At 42.5% G+C, this 20,411-nt stretch overlaps 1 protein-coding gene across 1 annotated transcript in view; it reads left to right on the top strand.

Moving 5' to 3' along the window:
- The first annotated feature begins 3,571 nt into the window (after positions 1 to 3,571).
- PIEZO2 (piezo type mechanosensitive ion channel component 2) overlaps positions 3,572 to 20,411 on the top strand; it is a 263,275-nt gene continuing 246,435 nt past the window's right edge. Inside the window, exon 1 of the mRNA XM_044426273.1 lies at positions 3,572 to 3,677. Coding sequence (XP_044282208.1) covers positions 3,614 to 3,677 — 64 coding nt within the window. The 5' untranslated portion in view covers positions 3,572 to 3,613. The remainder of the gene's footprint in view (positions 3,678 to 20,411) is intronic.

Raw genomic sequence — 20,411 nt, 5'->3', positions numbered from 1 at the left:
AGACCATTATTTAAGTGTGAGAACAATAACTAGTGAATTGTATTTTTGTTCTCTCATAAAGGCTGTTTCTTGATCTGATTTCCTTTTTGACTTCTGCCTTCTCTACTTGCTTTGTTTCTCTATGTCCTGAAACTGAAATTTTTGCGAGATGGTATGAAAGTGGTTCTGAAGCAAACACCCATACATTAATTTGAAAATTAACCCATTCATTTTGAAGAAATCTAAAAGTATAAGTTTTGTAATGACAAGATCAACCTTCAACTGAGATATGTGTAGTACTTAAGTGCGGGCTGAAAATATAATGCTTCATTTAACACTCATATCTCAATACATGTTAGAAGAGAATACATTGACTACAAAACAAGAAAGGAGCAAAAGTGCCCATTTAGCTCAACAATTTTATTATTCATTCTTTTCTCTGCAAAGCCCAGGACACTACCCTTGAGAAGGCTACCTCACTTGGTTTAGTGAGGCAACTATCATAAGAACATGGCCTGGGTTCCCTATGGCTCCATCAGATGGGATTCTAAAATTAGTGAATTAGCCCCACAATTGTGTTTGTGCAATCAGAGTAACTTTTCTGAATTTGGGGGGGGGGTTACTTTTTCATGCAGCCAATTTCTAAGCTGGAAACATCCTTCTGTGATTGGAAGAGGCTTTCTGCTAGGAGGAAAAAAAATGTATCCAATTGCTGTCATAAGCTGTCTTGGGCTGAAGCAACTATCTGTACCATTTACCTGTCAGTAAATCTACTGAACACAAAGAATCACTTTAAAGGAAGCAAGTAAACTTACAACCAGGTTGTTAGTTGCTCTTCGTTTGTGATTGGGTTTGGAATACTAAGGCCCATGAATGTTATCTAGTTTGATTTTTCTGTACCAGCCCATTTCTCACTGACTGCTGCTCTCTCTCGAAATTGTGCCGCAATGGGTACTGAGGCCAATGAAACCTACTGGGGCCATCTAGAGAGAGAGAGGCAGTAGCTGTAGAACTTCCACTTCTGAACGGATCACTCACTCCACCCTAGGCCCAATCCTCCCTCTTGTGCTCCCAACAAAGATAGATTGAGTAAACAGGCAGAGCTTCCCACAGTCAGGTGGCAGGACAGCAAAGGCAAAAGTGGTGGTGACTTCCTTCAGACCTTGCTTGCCTAATCCTTCAAGCTTTAGGGCTACAAGTAAGAGTGTTGTGGGTGGGAAGCCACTGTAGAAGGCAGTGTTTGCTTCTGCGAGGAACTGCCACCTCCTCACCTCATTTGCTCAGGTTGGGGCTGGGTGGATCTGGCCCATTTCCTGTTGCTATACCACCCAGATGTGCTCACCCAGATGTACGTGATGAATCACTGCTGCCTCTCGCTGGGTTGTCCTCTGTCTCTTGACAGCCTGGGAGGGCAAGTGAGGGGCGCCCACTGTGGCTGCCCGTCACTTGCCTGCTGACTTCCGCAAACAGCCTTGCCCTCCTTCCTTAGCCTGTCTTCTGGAGAAGAAACAGACCCTGTCTTCCTTGGTGGGCAGCAGTAATCTGTGTTTCTGTACACCACTCGCTGGGGAAATGGGTGGCGGAATGCATTTGCCCTCATGTCCTACTTGCTGGTTTTCTACTTGCCGCTGGTTGGCCACCATGTGATGGGCCTTTGGCTGAATCCAGCAAGGCACCTCTTATGTTCTTTCTGTCTGGATGGTGTAGCATGAAAAGCCAAGCTTCCTGTCTCCAGTTCACCCTGCAAAGCCACCCTTCTTCTGGGCCAGTAGAGTCCTCCCTCCATGTGTCCCAGGGCAAAGGGTGCTTCCAGACTGACTGCTCCAAGTATTCTCAGGCAACAGCCATTATTAAGCTGTTCTGTCTTTCTCTCCTGAATGGATGTTTTGGGTGCTTTCCAACAAGGCCTTGCTGGTGCTGGTGCTGGGCCTTATTCACAGAAATTAAAAGCGGTGGTAGTTATTAGCAATCCTCCAGGGTTTCCCCACCAGATGAGGTGCTTCCAGAGAAAGCTTTTATTCTGCTCTTGCTTTACTTCATTTACCGTATTTTACTGGGGATCCGCATGACTGTCTTCCAGTCATAATCCTTCCACTTGAACCCCATCTTGTTGATAACATCTGAAACACCATTAAGAAAAGAAAGAGGGCATTTCCACGCAAGGCCCTCTGATCAGTTGCACTAGCAACCCATCCTCTGGAAGCATCCCAGTTTTGGTCTTTATCTTCCCCAGGTGCGTAAGGCAAGGTGAATACCTAGCTGCACAAGCGTCTTTGGCGAGGCAGCGCTAGGAGTCCTCTGTCTGGAAGCACCCACGGTTGTGGAAGTTTTAAAAAAGGGCAGAAGCAGCAGTGGGACCATGGGGGAAAGTTAGCAATGGAAGCCGCCGTCCTTCTCGTGGCCTGGAGCACAGGCACGCTCGGTTGCATGAATGAAGCTGGGCGCCTGCACAATGACAGCCCTGCGAGACACCCGCTCAGCTCCTGCAAGAAGCCGTCTCTGCCCCACTCGCGCGTCCTTGCCCAAGAGCCTGGAGAGGCTGCGTTGGCCGCAGCAGGGCGAAGAGCAGCGCGGCCCCAGGGCGGCTGGCGAGGTCTCTCCCTGACCTGGGACCGGCGCTGCGCTCGGCCGGCGACACCTGGTCTGCGGCCCGTCGCGCCGGCGCATCTGCTGCGCCCGTCCTGGCGCGGAGCCGGAGCCGGAGCCGGAGCCGGAGCCCTCCGGGGCAGCGCAGCGCAGCGCAGCCGCGGCCGCCCCTGCCTGCAACCCCGCGCGAAGGCAGCCGGCTCGCTCTCTCTCGCGCTCGCGCTCGCTCTGCCGCTCGGCGCGGGCGCGCCCGCCCTGCCTGCCTGCCCCACCGAGGGGGCGGGGCCACGGCAAGTTTCCTTGAGGGGGAGCGCTGCAGCCGCGGAGGCGCGCGCTGCTGGGGCTGGATGGGAGCTTCGCGGCGGGGTCGGCGAGGGCGAGAGCGAGGGCGAGAGCGAGGCGTCCCTCCTGCCCGCGGCCAGGGGCGTGCTGGGCGCTCGGCAGCCTCGGACGCTGCCCACATGTCGCGGCCGCCGCCGCCGCCGCCTCCTGCTGCTCCAGCTGCTCCAGCTGCTGGCGCTTAGTCGCGTCCGGAGGAGACGCCGAGGAGAGCTCGGCTGGAGCTCGCGTCTGCGCCCCGCGCTGCGCTCTCCCTGACGGGGCGGCCCCTGGGATGCCCGGGGATCTCGCTCGCGCGCCCCCTCGGGATACGGACAGGGCAGAGGCGGCCCCCTTTGCGCGCCGGACTGGCCTGAGGCAGCTTTGCTCGCGCAGCTGATGCGGACCCAGCGAAAGGGTCCGCAAGTGAACGCGTCGTTCCAGACTCTCGCCTGTGCGCCTGGTCTTAAAATCTCTCCCGATCTTAACGATACTTCGGAGTTTGTGTGTGTTTGCTTTTTCTTTGGGTCGTTTCCTTGGACGGGCTACTCCGGTGACGTCGAGGGGCTTCTAGGAGGAAACCTTCGGGGCTGCGAGACGGACAGTTCGCCTTCGCTCCGGCAGCCTCGGGCGAGAGGGGACCGAAAAGTTCGGAGCTGGGGGGACCGCGAGCGCCCCTGCTCCCCGTCCTTTGTTTCCCCGAGCCCCTATTTGGTCCGATCGTCTAACGATGGCAACAGAAGTGGTGTGTGGATTGATCTTTAGACTACTACTTCCCATCTGTCTAGTCACTGGTATGTGAAGTCTGTCTTACTAGGATGTGGTGGTGTCAGTGGGTGGTTTTTTCTTCTTTTTTTGAGTGGGGGGGGTGTCGTGGTGGAATACAGGTAATCTAGGAAGCCTTCTTCCATTCAGTACAAGTAGGTCGTCTTGAACTGTCTTCGGAACTGAAGCACCTTTCCTAGATTGGGATATTTTTTCTCTTTAAATCTTTGGCACCTCTAGTGATGAATGCTTTAACTTTTCTGTCCCTATCCCGGGTGGTTTCTGTGTACATTCCATGTATTTAAAAACCATTTTAGTGTCGTGGCCTTCACATTTATTTTCCTTCAACCTTTTCATATTTAACTCACCTAACCTGATTGAAATATTGCACTCTCTTTATATGAGATGTGCTAATGCATTTCCAAAATGTATTTACAATGCAGTGCTATGCACATCTCAAAGCAGCGCACTGAGTTCAGTGGGACTTACTGTCAGGTAGGGAGGGGGCACGATTCATAGTATCCTAATGTTGGGTGCAAGATCTCAGTCTTTTAAGTTGTCATTACAGCATTCTGTACCTGTCTGCTTAAAAGTAATTCCATTCAGTTTAATAGGTTTACTCCTGGGTAAGCAGGTTTAGCATTGTAGACAAAATCTGTGCCAGATTAAACATGATTTGCTGAATATTCCCTTAGTCTAAAGTTTACCTGTACAGTTACTTACTAAGGAAGAAGGAAGTGGAACCAAAATACAATTCCTGGCATTGAACTTTATTGTGTCTGAAAAGAACATAATTAATTGTTTTAAGACTGCACCTGAAAAATGGCCTTTATATGGAATGATACTTGACATCTGTTCTTTATTTCCTTTTAACTGAATTTTTTTCAGAGTTGTGTTTTAGATGAAGGAAAAGTTGGCTTTCCTGGTTCTAATATTAGGTGTATCACTGAGGTGCAATTACTTCTAGACTGTCAAGCCATTAGTTGTGACTAATATTAATTTGTGTCTGACTTTCTGAAAAAGCAGGAAATGGAATAAATGGAGAGATTATTTTGTCTTTTTATACTGCAATTCTAAGCACACTCATTAGGAGAGTAAGATCCATTGAACCTAGTGGGACTTACCTTTGTGTAAATATGCTTAGGATTGTAGTGCATATATTTAAGCACTGAAGTGTGCTATGCAAGGGAATGAGAGGAATGACTCAAGTAACAGCTGGAAGATCCGTTTACAAATGTCTAGAAGTATTTATTCTATCCAGCTGATTCAGGCAAAACTTTATTTAAGTAAAACTGAAATACCTCCAGGGTATTTCATACAATACAGAAAATGCATTAGGAATGCATGTTCCAAGAGTTAAGATCATGTTGCGTGAGTCTAGATATTCAGCTGCACTTTCACACACGAAACACTGATGTTTGTTGCAGATGAAGCTGAAATTGGTTTCCTATGCTTGGTTCTTGCCTTCTTATTTACCAGTTATGATTCAAGATGCTTGTGGACTAACCAGTATTGACTGTGATGTAAAGGTTGTGTGGGCACATTCCATGAACCTGGAACTGTGTAATTATAAAACTGGTTGAGATATGCAATTCGGTTTTGAATTAGGTACGTGGCTCACATAATACTGATTTCCATTTTGATTAAGAAATCTGTATACTTTTCTTTCCAAAAAGTATCTTCTGAGAACTGAGGAAATGAACTTCTTTTAAGACACATACAAGCTCACCTTTCATTCCAGTGTCCCCCAAACCAGTTGCTTCTCTTTACTTTGGATGTAAATGTTTGCAGATGTGATAGAACACGAAATATCTTGTGCCACCATTGGACTTCATAGTTTATTTCATAGAATTTTCTTACAGTGGATGATACTGAAGGCATCTACGTTTCTGTTTGAAAAGAATGTTTCATCTTTTGCAGAAAGATTAATCATCTTAGCCCAGTGTCCCACGATCTTTCTGTGGGTTCACTCTACATAGGATCATAAATGGTCAAGTGGGACATGGCAACCTGGTAGCTAGCTTGCTTAAAGCACAGTTAGGAGCCCTGGAAATGCTGCTTTCAACATTGGACAATCTTAAAACATTACTCCTTTTACCTCTGATATGTTCAGATCTGATCACTGATTTCCTCTCAGTGATCTCAGTGTCCTCAGTGCAGACAGGACTAAATACCGTTATCATTCAGACATGGTTTCAGCTGGCTAGTTTACAGTCAGTGTCATGGACTCTGAACCTTCAGTTTTGTAAGAGCAAGAATGCTATCTGGTATTTTCGCACAAGAGAGATCAGTATCTGGCTATTGCCTATTGTAGATCAAATTTCCCCATACAAGACCTACATATAATAAAAGAAGGTAGATGCTGTTGGTACAAGAATAGGGAAGTCTAGGTCCTCATCATAACTTGAGCAAGCACAGGAGAGCCATTTTATTTGAGTCAAGACTGTGCTCAGGAGTGACTTGGCTAAATGCACCCCTGAGGTAGAGCTCCTTCGACAATCACTTTGTTTCTTGTGTCCACAGCCAGGATCGCAACCTCTTCTCCTTCAGACAAAGGGTTTGAAATTCTGATGATCTGGTCCTCATTAAAAACTCCTTCCTAATTATTCTCTTTGCTGGTGGAACCTATCCCAAATAATAAAGGCTTTCAACATCTCAGGCAGCTAGATGAGATTGTCAAGGCCATCCCCCAGGTTTCAGTGCTTTTATGCTCCCCAAGTACTTCTAAATCAAGTTTCCACGTTTTCCCCATCACTCATACATAAACGCTGGAGGCTACCCAAGGCTGCCTGCTATTAGGTTTGGACTTAATTGTAATTGTTGTTTTATTTATTTGATATCTGGGAAATGTTGCCCGAAGTACTCCTAAAGAAATAGTTCATCTTGAAAAGGCACTTAGCTTTACATGTGTGCTTTCCTCTCTAGTAAAAGACACGTAACACCTGCGCAGACATAATCCTCCAGTTGATTTCTTCCTCTCCGTTTTCATTTCTGAAACACTCCAATGTCTTTTGGCATTGTAATGTGCAAGCAACAACATATTTTGCGATATCAGCATCTTGCAGGAGTGAAATATAGCCCTGCCGAAGTTTTATGTATGCGCACACACTGCTGCTGTTATGAAGCAAGTAGTAGGTATGGCTTCAAACATGTTGGATGGTCTCACTTCCAAAGATATCACTCTCTTTATGTCAGGGATGGGGGTGTCAGTCTACAACTCCTGTTCACCTTAATCAGCTCAGTCAGTTGCAAGGCATGATGGGAGTTGTAGTCAGCATCATCCAGAGGGCCACAGGTTCCTTATTCCTGCTATATTGTGGTGGTTCCAGTTTGCATGCAGCAATCATCTCAGTCTTGCATTCACCTGGGCAGACCTGCTCCTTCCAGAATGCCAGATCCACTCTTGAATCCACCCCATGACATGCTGTGGAGTGGCCAAGTTGATTTACCTCTGATTATATTGTCAGATTACATATTTAGAAGAAGCAATTCTTTCTTGAGTAGATCTGGGGGAATAAAAAGGAGATTGTAATTGGAACGATGTAAGCTCAGATGGCTGCTCTGGACATACGTTGGCAAAGCTGTTTTGCATAAACAATCTCCTTGTGAGTCTGGAAATAAGTTCTCTTGAGAGCCTTGTTGATTGTAGTTGCTCTCTTAGTTCATATAGTTTCTTGACATGATACTGCACATTTGGTTTTTATCTTAATGAGACAAGGATGGGCCTCATTCCTATATAGGAATTGGTAATGAGAGGCAGCTGGCTACTCTGTAGAACAATGTATGCACCCAAAAGGTTTAAATGGTAAATTCTTTTTATGCTGTGGGACTATAAACAATTTTTTGTTTCTGGTGGCACACTTAAATGTATGGCAGAACACTCTCCAATCAAGTTAAAGCCAAAGTATTTCGACAGATACTGGTTTAGTCCCATGGTTATTATGGAGAATGGTCGATTCTAAGGCACGTGGCACAAGCAGAACCTCAGTTGCCCCTCATGGTTTTAAGTTGACCTCCCAGAGCATAAAGACTTTGCTTGAACCTTTGTTTTAGAAGGGCCTTCAAAGGGTTGCATGCATTGGGTGCTGGAGGAGGCAGAGGCTTAATCCTTGCTGTGTTGAAGGAGGTGAGTTGCCAATTAAAAAATAATCTCAATCTAAAAGAGAGTGTGACAAAATGTTTATCTTATCTGCTAGAAGGGAATTGCAAGAGACATGAGCAGACAAAAAACTATGGGGTGGGTTAAGAACAAGGAGCTGCATCTAAAATAAATCTAACAAAGTCACTTAGGAATATCATTGTTATATGCCCTAAAAGCACCAGCTGCGTTATGCTGTGACTTAGTACTTTACTGTTAATGGCTAATTCGTTTAATAACTCTTACCATTGTGACTAATGGTATTGTGTATGTTCAATATCACATAGTTCAAACTAGCCAACATAGAGTGATGGTGAAAGACCTTGTTTTTTTCTTTCATGGGTACAGGTTTTGAGTTTTGATTGGTTGTTTTTGTTTTTTTTTAAGATGGAGCAGTAGATTCAATGGACCTCTAACCTCATTTTCTATCAAACTTGAACATTCTATTCTATTCAGTATTTTTAATATTACAATTGTCATTACATTTTGAGGCAAAATTGGAGCTGTTTGCTCAGGCAAAGCATCTTGAGAAATTTTGAGGTAAGCAAAGAGAGTTCTTATGAAACTAGCATTTATTAGGAGAATTCTGCATGTCCTCAACTAAAGCAGATCAATATTGCGGCAGAAAAGATCATGCAGTTGAGGCCATTGTACATTGGGCAGTACAACTTCTGATGAGCCTTACTCACATGGATGTGAAAACATGGTGGAAGTGGGAGCTGTGTGTTGTGAGAAGGAGACAGATGTCTTGACTCCCTTTCATCTGTTGGGCTGAATTGGCCCAACAACCCTAACTGAACCAGACCAAATTGTTCTTTGGAGTCCTTGTTGTCCAGCTCATACCAGCTTAAGAAATTGGCTTTTATGACCAAACTCCTTATGTGGAAAGTAATAGAACTGCCCCTCAATTTTATGGTGAATATTGTGTTGCTGCAGAGAACTGTTTAAAGAACTTTGAGGATAGCAAAGACATCTTGATAAGACTAGCTAAGGAACTAGCACATCACTGATCATTTCAGCCTTCTCTTTATATGGAATTACTGCTTTTTGGAGAAGTGTTCTTAGCTTTCTTTCTGACCATCTATTTGTAATGGTTTGGGGGCATTCTAACTACAACTAGTCCAAGATTTTTTAATGCATGTAGTGGAGCAGTTGATGGTACTTTTGGCCCACTCAGAGTCAGGATGCAGAGTACCCCAATTTTCTGGAACATGAGACAGAACATCCCATATGCACCTGTACCTTTCTGTGGCAGTAAAAATATGCTAATAATAACCTACATATTTAAGCATTTGCTGCTGCTTAATGACATCCAAAACTGGCTGCCCAAAACCCACAACACTCCCTAATAGTAGGGCTGGGCCTGTATCTATATTCCACAATGGTACAGTGTAAGAAAGTTTGTTTTGCATGATAGATATTAGCTCACTTAGGTTTATGCTCTGGAACTATTTTGGTTAAAGGCTATTTTCTTTAAATATTGACTAGACAGTGGTATTGTTCATGATTATCTTGAAGAATAACCAATTCCAGACTTGTATAACTTAAGTCAGAATTTAAATCCAGCATTATAAATACTTTGTTTGATCTGTCTATTGACCTTTCATAACTGATTGTATCTGAGATAAATTGATTCAAATTGCTGCTTTAAACTACCAAACAATAACAATTTAAATCAAATTTCCCATTGTTTAATTCACATATTTCCTGAACAAGGATACATAGTAATTTGTTGCTATAACAGTTAAAACATCTCATGGTGCAACTAAACACAGCTTTTATACAACTTAGGAGTGCAGTGCTTAACTTTTTGACAAAGTGAACAAGCTTTTGCTTTGCAGAATTGTCCTTTTGAAGACAAGGGCAGCTTTTGGCTATTATGGTGCCATTGCCTCAGCATTCACTTTTATGAGGGGGTCCACCCATTGTCACCTTAAAGTCTTTGCTCTCCTGTTTTCCCACTGCTTATCCTGTGTTTTCTCTTGTTTTGGAAAAACTGTCAAGAAAGAAAAGGCTGACCAGCTGCTCAATGTCTTCTCATGAGTAACCTTAGGAGCTCTCTGCATGGAAGCATCCGTGCTGGGCAACTGTGAAATGCAGGCACTTTGTCAGTGAAAGCAGTGACAATGTAATCCAGCCAAAGTTATGTATGTTTAAGACCTGTAGGTCCCTATGCAAGAGAAAAACAATGACCTAACTTTATTCCATAACTGGATTTAAAATTTCATTGGATCGCAACCTAAATGTCCACACTGCTTGGTTGACCATCATAAGTATTCATACTTGGCCATAATAACAATGACCTGTGTGTTATCTGATTACTGAGATCCAATATATTTCTCTCCATGGTTTCTTTTCACATAGACAAGCAGGAATTCAGAGAAAGAAGAATGAATGATTGAGTGAATGAATGAATAGAGTGATAGAAGGTTAAGCACAGACTGTGATATGTTGGCTTGTATTAGAGTGTATTTGTAGTTGTGCTGCTGAAAGCAGAGGTCTTTGGGTTCTTGATGTCACAAGTGGTTTCTCCTGTTTACAACATTAAAAGCAGATGGATGGGCTGCTTTGGGCCCTCTGCAACATACCTAGAGCTCTCTTCCTCTTCCTTTCACCTGCCTCCCCTTTTCTCCCTCCCTGACACCTTTCATGAGATTGCTGCTGCAGCATCCTAAGAGGAGCCTTCCATGGTGGCTGTGGGAGGGGAGCTGAGGGGGGCTTCGCTCTAATAGTTTTGTCTACAGGTGTAGAGAGGGTATCTGTAGCACCCTGTGGCACCTCAGACACTGTCTAGGGGCTATAAAACTGCTCTTTTGGTCATGTTTAATTTTAAAATGGGTTATTGTAAAGAGAAAATTTAATATAGCTAAAATAAGCAATCCAATTGAAAAAATACATGGTTTAAACTAAATGTTTATATTCTTTTTCTTTTTAGATCATTTCTCAGTTTTTATGCAGCCCATTCTATTTGGTATATGTATAAAGAATACAGGAATACAGGGAAATTGTTCTTCTGGGTGGCTTGGGGAACATCTTTCCATTTCTAGATCTCTGGCATGACTTTTTTTTTTAAATTGCAGTGTGGAACTCAGTGATAAAGTTTCTGATCATGTTATCCATAGCAATAAAGTAATACTGTATTACACAGGTCTACAGCTTTGGAAATACTGCTTGGCAGGCAACATGTAAGGGATTCTTGTTGAATTTGGTACCCTCCAAATGCTTCATTTACTCTACCTCTGTTATCTTTTATATAACCTGCATATATAGTTTGGTTCCACGTATGTTGATCAAGTCTAGGGATGACTTGGGCAGGGGTGTTAATGGTGTGTTAGTGGCACAATAGGAAATGGTGCATTCCTGGCACAATAGGAAGGAGATATTAATAAGGAAAATATAGGCATTTGCCTGAAAGTGTACACCTCTTTTTCAAGCAATCTGATTATTTGTGTTATAGCATTTGTTCATATGGAATAAAAATTCTTGAATGTCTGAAAATGGAAAACCATAAGTTGTGTGTTTTAATGGAATCTCTATATTTAGTGATGCTGTGTTTAGGCACTGCAGAAGTTGCAATTAGTATCAATGTCTTAATTCTTTTATGCGCTTTCTAGTTGTTTTGCTGTGTAAACTAATGTTGATACAGCGACTCAAAGGTACTTTGTTATGACTAGTGCTTTTTTCAAAAAAGTAACAGAGTGAGGAAGGCTTATGGCATCAATGCAGTTCCAGCAGAAACTGATTAGTGTTATATATCATCATGACCATATGAATCTAAATAAAAGCTGATATTATTGTTTAGGTCATTTCTATATCCCTTAATAGTTGTAGTTCCCTGTACAGTTTACAACACTAAATGCTTTTCTTCATAAGACCTTGCATTCTAGGAGGATAGTCATGAATACTGCTTTAAGCTAAGGATTCTGCCTTTAGTTTAGTAATAGTAAACTACTGTGGACCTCAATAATTATTTCCTTTCTCACTTCACACACAAATAATAATATTTATTTATTAATTAAAAGCTTTTATATGCCATCCTATTGTATAAATATCTCAGAACAGCTTACAATGCTTTAAAAGAACAATTTAAGCTACAAAAGGGTCTTGGAAAATAATTTTAAATTCCTCGTGAGCATCTACCATTTCATTTCTGTATGCAAAAAGATTTGTAGTGAATTACCTGCTTGGGGAATGCATGATGAGAGAAGTGTTTGTTTGAATAAGGGCATTTCACTTGCAAACCAGCATTAGAAACAAATAAGATTTTGGGTGGCTTTAGCACCTCTTGATTTCTGGCTGTGTTGAAAATGACATCCTGAAAAATCTGTTGGAGTTCACTCTTTAAACCATCATTGTACATGTTTGGTAGAATGATTCAATCTATGGTAGGGGAAGAAGGGCAGAAATTATAACCTGCCTAACCACAAGTAGTCTTCGAAGATGTCCTGACCACATGATATCTCCACAGCCCTGATTTGTATTTCCAAGCTAGCTAGCTGGTGGTTCTGAAGTGACATCAACTTACACTCATTCTTTATTTCCCTTCAGTTACGCTTTCAGGACTTGTTATTTCTTTTCAGTAGTCTGTTGAACTAGTGTAAAGGTGGCCACTGTTGCACATTTCATACCTTCACATACCTGGGAATGACTGTGTTAACCTTGGAAAGCCACTTGTAGCCAATGGGCCCTGGCATTTACCATGTGAAAGCTGGACAGTGAAGAAAGTTGATAGGAAGACAATTGATGCATTCAAAACATAGTGCTGGAGGAGAGCTTTGTGCAAATACCCTGGCTGGACAAAGACAGACAAGTGAGTCCTGGATCAATTCAAGAGGGAACTTTCCCTAGAAGCAAAAAGGACAAAGCTGAGGCTGTTATGCCTTGGGAGCATCATGAGAGGGCAAAACCCTAAAGGCAACAATGATGCTAGGGAAAGTCTCAGGCAGAAGGAGAAAAGGAACACCAAATAATGAGATGGACTGAATTTGTAAAGGAAGCCACAGCCTGGAATTTGCAAGAACTGAACAGGGAGTTCTTGCATATGACATTCTGGAGAGGTTTTTTTTTATAGGGTCACCACAAGTTGGAGATAACTGGACATAACAGCAACAATGATCTGTTCTTCCTGGCTTTTTGACTGGGGGAAATGGGGAGTGGCTCACGCTTTTCTCACAGCTCTGGCGAGAGAGAGAGAGAGAGAGAGGCAAAACTAAGAGATCATGCATTTATCATATCTTTCCAGGCCCTATGAGACAATAAAGTCTGCTTTTTTTCTTATTAGTATAATGGTTAAGAAAGTACAGTGCAGAATGTGCCTTGGACAAGAGCCAAGCAGTGGGAGAAGTTGGTAGGTGGCCTATGTGTTATTAGTTTTAATTTGATCAGTGTTTTGGGAAAAAATGATGGGGGAGAGAAAGAGTTGGGTTGATCTGCAAATGGGGGCTGAGGATACACTTTCTTTAAGGGCCTAGGGAAGCTAATTCAATAAGAGGAATGCTGCTCCTAATGTTTTTCAGCCTGTTGTGATATAGGGCAAGCTTGAGTAATATTTAGAAATGCAAAGAAATGGACAGTAAAAAGTTAAATGCCCATAGATGTTCAGAAACGTAGTTTTCTTATTAATTCTCTCAACCTCAATCTTGGGCTTTGTCTCAAACAGTTATAAAACACTTTAATCTGTTGAGATCCAGACTACTTAAATCAATTCAAAAACATTTGTTCTAAAAGGAAATATAATGTGTGAGACTCATTAGCTGCTTTATCAAACTTGCTGAGTACCTTCTTATTTTCCTGTTTTGCTAATGACTGTATTTTATTTTAATTAAATTGTCATGATTGTTGCTTTTTGTTTCATTGGTTTAACAGGATAAAAACCTGAGTTAACAAAATACAAACTCCTGAACATATTCAGAAGACAAACTAAAAATTAGTGTTGTGTTCCAGATTACTTCAATACTATAAGTGTCTTCAGATAGATCCTTATTCTATCTTATATATATGGAAGTTTTGATAGATGAGCATCTGCACACTACCTGGGCTTTCTACTGCCTATTGTGAAGGTCATGCCTAGGATGTTATTAGAGAGAGAAAAACCAAAACTGAATCTACAGGAGTGGTGTTTGTGGCTTCTTGATTATATTTACACAGACCATAATCCAGTGTAGAGTTATATGTGCTCAACTCCATGATATGGACATTGGTATTCAATGTGTAAGATCAGTGCCAGCTTCAGCTTTTTGAGGATCTTCAGGCAAGTCAGCCTTTGGACCCCTACATCACTAAGCTTACCTTCTTGTTACCTTTATGGCCAGCTGTTACTGCTGCTTATCCTCGTTCTTGTCAGTGCCACCACTTCCTTGTTTTGCGAGCCTAAAGCTGACTAAGTAGGCAGTGGCGTTTCTTGCTACTTCTTACTCTGTTATCTGGCCAAGAGCAAGAAGCAGCTGAACAAGCAGATGGCCGTGGGGGCAAGGAGGAGCTAGTCTAGGGGGCTCCTGTCAGTGGAACCCTACTGGGATCCCACCATGCCTGTCCCTGATACTGGCCCTGTGTTGGGACAAGGTAAAAGCAACATCTCACTGAAGCAGTTAGAAAACTGTTGATTTTTAACTGCAGTTGATTGGTGAGATCATGCCTGAGATGAGATGTTTGGTGTTCCACTTCATTAATTTGAATGTGTGAAACTGCCATCATAGATCAGTCATCAGATGCTGTGTTTACCATAGTATGCAATGACCTAATAATGGCAAGCAAATTGGAAGGTGATAAGCCTGCTCTGTTTTAGTCAGGCTTATTGCCAAAAATGCTATCATTTTAAGTGGAAGCAATGTTTTGGCTAAAACCAATGCAAAGTCGTACAATTGACTGGTAGGTTTTGTCCCTTTGTTATTCTTACTCTTAGTAGATATGGGTGAAAAAACCTGATGATCACCTAAGTAGTGAGCTTTATGAAGAATTAAGTAGTAAGTATCCAAAACAGTACAATTAAAGATGCCAAGTGATAAATAGTAGAAATCTTTATTATGCATACAGAGGGGTGTGTAATTCCCCTCTTTCCATAGAGCAGCAGGCTTATTACTGTATCTGATACTCATAATATTGTGCTTTCTGTGAAAGCTATTCTGCTTCAATAGCAACCAGGTTTTCTCTATTAAGAGCACATCAGACTGTGGGCTTGCTGAGAACAGTAATTTTGGGTTCTGTCATGCTGTCAGATGGACCCCTTCCTAGCCTTTCAGCAGCATAGCAAGTTAATTTTGGACCACTGAAGTTTGGGCACCTGCCAAGGGCGCATGACTCAGCACCCCCCACTCCCAAACAGCAGCCCCTTGGAGTTGTTTCCTTTCCTCACTCTTGACTTTGACTGTATGCACCATTTGCTGATCACATATATCAGTCATTCGCGTTTGTTTACCTACCTCTTGCTCTGGCTCAGACAATGGTGGTACTGAGAAGCAGCATCGGCTCTCTGACTCTGTCTGATGAACAAGAAAGTGGCATCCATGATGAGAAAGCGGTGGGGGGACAACAGCTGGTGGCCATGGCAGTGAGAAGGCCCTTGCAGAATGACTTGCTCAAAGACCCTCAAGAAACTGGAGCCAAAGCTATTTGATAAGGCAATCTGCACATTCTGCACATTCTTTACTCTCATATAAATGCAGGTGGTCCAGATCAGGATTGAGGCCACAGCACTTCAGGTGGCATTTTGTGGAATGGTTTTGTGGAATCATGAAGTACCATGCTTTCTGTCTGGATTCAGTGAATCACACTGACAGTGTGGTGTAATGGTTCAGAGCATGGGACTGGGACTCGGGCAGCCTGGGTTCCAGCCCCTGCTCGGCCATGAAGCCGACTGTGTGCTTTGGTGCTTTGTGATTCTCAGCCCAACCCACCTCACAGGATTGTTGGTGTGGGGATAAGACTGAGAGCAGGAGGAAAAGGATGTAAGCTGTTTTGAGTTCTTTAAAAGAAAAAAGGTAGGGTTTAAATCTAATAAATTGGACTGGTGCAGTAGAACCTGCTATTTTATTAATTCTAGTGTAAATATATGTAGTCCCAAATCAGGTGGGGACTGGGGATTTCTGTTGCCTCCTACCCCTGATGGAGTGTGGGGAGGCTGCATGGTTTCTTTCTAGTTGCTTATTGTCTTGGTAGGTGAAGAAAGACTGACAATGGGAAAGAATCAGCCCCCGTTGTATAGATGACTCTTGGGAGGAGATAAAGCAGTATCTTGGAAGGAGCAGCTCTTGGTAAGGGTATGAGATGAAAAGCAGTATCAGAAATGTGGTTCGGCAGAGATGTGGAAAAGAAAGTATGGTTAGCTATTGCAAAGGAAAGAGGCATGCTCGAGGTGTGTATGGAAGAGGTATGGATTCCACTCTTGTGGCTTTTAGCCATGAATGTGTGGTTTTGTTGGACTGGGAGGTACGAATCCCCAACAGCAACCACTTATGCAGGTTTGTGAGCTTTTACTGTGTCACATTGTTTTTCTGTTTGACATTTGCTTTGTGCAGTATGGCCGATTGATTTTATATATGCCTGTAAGTGCATCTGCTGACACGCACACTTTTGACATCCTATTTGCGCCTTGTATATCCTCTCTTTGACATTTACAACTTGGGTTTCTTACACCTCCCACACTGCTATGGAGTTCAATGCACCTTTTGTCCTGATGATAGTCCATGCATAATTCATGAGTTCAACCCATCCCGCCTGCTTTCCCAGAGACCACATGTGAGATGCTGTCTGCTCTATGGAAGAAAGTGCAGGCAAGATCCATCTCTAGGGAGCCATCGACTTTTAACCATGGCAGGAAACTTTAGTTGTGTTTGTAAACTGCTTGTATAGCACATACAAGCATGTGCTCATCTTGTCCATTTTATAAGTACCTGGATTAAAAATGCTAATGTATTTAGATGGAAACCAGTTTGGCTTAATTAACAATTGAGTGTACACCTGCCTGAGAATAAACTCCATTGAAGTCAGTGGGACTTGCTTCTGAGTAGACATGTCTAGGCTGTTTGTTTTGTAGTCACCATCACCAGGGTGTGTCTTCCCACAAACTGAGACATATGCAGGCAATGGCATGATTTTGAGGTTTCCATTTCAGAAGCAAGTGTTGGGTCACGTGCCAAGTGTTGAGTGAGCCTAAACTAGTAATCTCAATTACCTTGTCATTTCTCCCTCCCCTACTTTCCTCCCAATTTATTTATAGTGACTGCTTCTTCGATTTCTGCATAATTGAAATGGCAGGAGTTTTGCTCCATTGGAGAAAAATGGAGAGCAACCAATAAAAAAAGGGGACAAAAAGGTGCAAATGTTTCCTTCTTTTCAGTTTCATCACTTAGGTTGAGGCACACTGACGAACAGCTTTATGTGCCCTTGCATCAGAAATCATCGCACGCCTCAGCTGGGTGTGCATTGAAAGAAAGATGCTGCCAATCTGCAGTGCGCTGCTTTCAGTGGAATGCACACTTGGATGTGTGTTGCAATATGCATGCCCCTTCATACTGGGATCCTTGGGAACTGTTGAAAGCAATTCCTTATAGAGAAGCTACATCTGTACACCCAGTGCTTTTTTTGTCATAGAACGCACTGCAATGGAGTTCTGGCACCTTTATTCAACAGATTTTCCAAGTTTTAAAAGTAACTTTTGAAAATTTGATGTTTGGTCCACGTAGATTTGAATCGCCCTGTTGAGCGTAGCAGGTTGGTGGCAAAATAATTAAAACGGTGCATGTGGGCTGCTTGTGTGTCGAGTCCGATGCATGCGTACTTTGTCTGCGCTGGTTGTGATGGCACTGCTCGCCTTGTGATTAGTTGTGTGGTTGTGCGCTGAGTGCCTACTGCAGGCGGCGACTCTTACGTTTCGTTACACAACTGATGCGTGTTGGTGTGTGTATGGTGATTGACGACGTGCGAAAGGTAAATAATTTCATGAGTTCCGGCACCTTTTTTCTTACAAAAAAAGCACTGTGTACACTTAGTTAACCCATAACTAAATGAAGGAGTTCCAAGTGGCAAGTAAATAAGCTGAAACAGCCCCGCACGCATCAGGTGGGGCCTTCCATGGATAGTACGGCTAGCTTATCTTTCTTTCCATACTGTGAAGGATACTAGGATAGCATCCACTTTGTTGAGTGTGGGGGTTCACACTGAGTGAAGACATGTTTACTGGAAATATTTTTTGGGGGGATAGGCAGTTCTTGGTTGCCATTTTCCTAAATGAGTGGCTGAGAATCAGGGAATGGTGTCTTACATAAAACCATTAAGTAAGTTTGTGTCTACAGAGAAGTTTGAAGTAAGGACTGTTCCTGATTACATGCTAATTGTATGGTGGACATGAAATGGCAGACACAGAGATCTTTTGGTGTGGTGAACATCCATGGCCCAAGGTATTCTTCTGTCTGAAGTGACAGACAAAATGATGCCTGCTCCCTATTTCCCATAGGACTGGCAGTTGATTCTTGCACACTAACCGTGGGATAGAGTCTGCCACCCCACCAGAAGCCATCTTGTTTAGGGGCTCCAGGGCAGGCTGTGCAGCATACAAAACTGTCCTTCAGTGAAAGGGGACTGCTGATGACCTCGTAAGGAACCATGAGGAGGCTGTCCCCGTTCCCCAGCATCTGCTCTTGAGGCACTTACCTCTGTCAGCATCATGGAAAAGCTGCCCCTGATGGAAACACAGGAAGGCCTTTGAGAGTAGTTTTGGCTGACAACAACAGTCTGTAGAAAATAAACTAAGTGCTGCATCAGTAGAAGATAATCATTGATGTCATGCATCGTTATAGAAAAGGTCTGCAATTTGTGAGGAAATATTATGTGGGTGGTATTTATAATAGAAGAATCTACACCCTTGTTTGGTCACCATGGTAATCCCCTTAGATTGTCACTCTGACCATGTTTGGGTGGGTGGGTGGTCTATTTGCTTATCATTCATGAGTATTCCTAGGTGTATAATGATGTTGTTGGGCTGGGGCTTACTGTAAGGCTAAAGGCATGCAAGTTTAAAAACACTTATGATATATTTGCATGATCATGGTAGCACACTTTATAAAGCTGGTTGACCTTATTACAGAATTCTATACAGATCCAGAACTTATCAGAAAATAGCGCCTCTCTGGCAGATATAAAAGAAGTCATTTCATAGTTGCTTTTGTTCTCTGCAGGGTTTAGTGAGTGAAACAAAAGAATGCCATGGCACATTGGGAACTGGTGGCCTTATTTTGCCGTGAAGTTTCGAAGAGCCATTTCTGTGGGTATAATTGTATGCATGTTTAGGTGGAAGACATCCTACAACGCCCTGCATGCCAGCCTGGTTGGCTGGAGCATGCAGTTTTCTGTCCAGCAATGCATATGGTTGCACCACAAGGTTACTTGAATAAAAATTTGGGGAGCAATTTATATCTACTAAGGAGGTTTAAAGTTTTGCATTGTTTTACATTTCAACTAATAATGTGCAAACTGGCTGCTACATCAGTTCCCAGGTTCTCCTTGGAGTGATTTGGAATAAGCAGTTATTTCACCCCAAATCAGAAAATAGCTTGACTTCTTCTGAGTTGATGAAAGTTAAATTGAACACCATCTTGTCCTCAAACGGGTGCAGTGTAATTTATTTCATTCCTCAAATTTTCATGAGCCTGCTTCTAAAGTCAATTAGTTTTAAGTTAGTGATAAAGTCTCATTGATTTCAATGTATTAACTCTTAAGGACTGACTGAAGTGATCTATCATTGTTTTAAGTCAGTGGTCATTTGTAACTGTAAATCAATCCACTCCAATTCCCAATGAAGCCATTGAAACTAATTTTAACATCCATTCTTGGTGAGTTACTCCATAAATGTTAAGAGAGCATTTTTCATTTTTTTCATTAGATAAGCTCAACATGACAATGATGAGTGGCCATTGATCACCAGATGCCATCACTGGCTTTATAAAAAAGAAAACTAGAATAGCTGGACCATAAATAATCATCTAGTTTCTGCTCAAGAACCTCTAATAATGCCACTACTGAATAGCTCACATCATTAAGAATCCAGTCCAATATATGTTTAAATAGAAAAGAGACTATAAACATGCCTTTGAAATGTGATTGTTATATATTAAATTTCAACCCAACACAATATATTTTGTTTTCAGCTACTCTAATGGCAATGAAGCCAATAAATTGGTTTATTTGTCTAGGCCAGGGGTCAGCAACCTTTAACACTCAAAGAGCCATTTGGACCCATTTCCCACACAAAAGAAAACACCAGGAGCCACAAAACCCTTTTGACATCTAAAATGAAGATAACACTGCATGTATCGTTTTTTACCTTAATGCTATGTATATCTTCATTATGATTTAGCTGCAGCTCTTGTTCAGTCACTAAAAACTGTTATTTTTAATCTTACGTTATAAACTAGTAGGACTCCTTTTGTATATTTTGAATAGGAGAACAGCTTCCTAAAGAGTCAAAGTCAGTGCTAAAGGGCTGCATTTATTAAACAGCAAACCCCGTAAGTTCGTCAGCAGTAAAAGCAAATGAATCTACCCACGTATCATTAAACATTTGGCTTTCTTCAGAAACTTGCTTTCTTTGATTTATCCATGGCTGGCCTATGGGCAGCGGGGGGGGGGGGGG

Source organism: Varanus komodoensis, unplaced genomic scaffold, assembly GCF_004798865.1.
Source record: "Varanus komodoensis strain SLA01 unplaced genomic scaffold, ASM479886v1 scaffold17, whole genome shotgun sequence".
Taxonomy (NCBI): Eukaryota; Metazoa; Chordata; class Lepidosauria; order Squamata; family Varanidae; genus Varanus; species Varanus komodoensis.
This window is presented reverse-complemented; position numbering and strand designations above follow the sequence as displayed.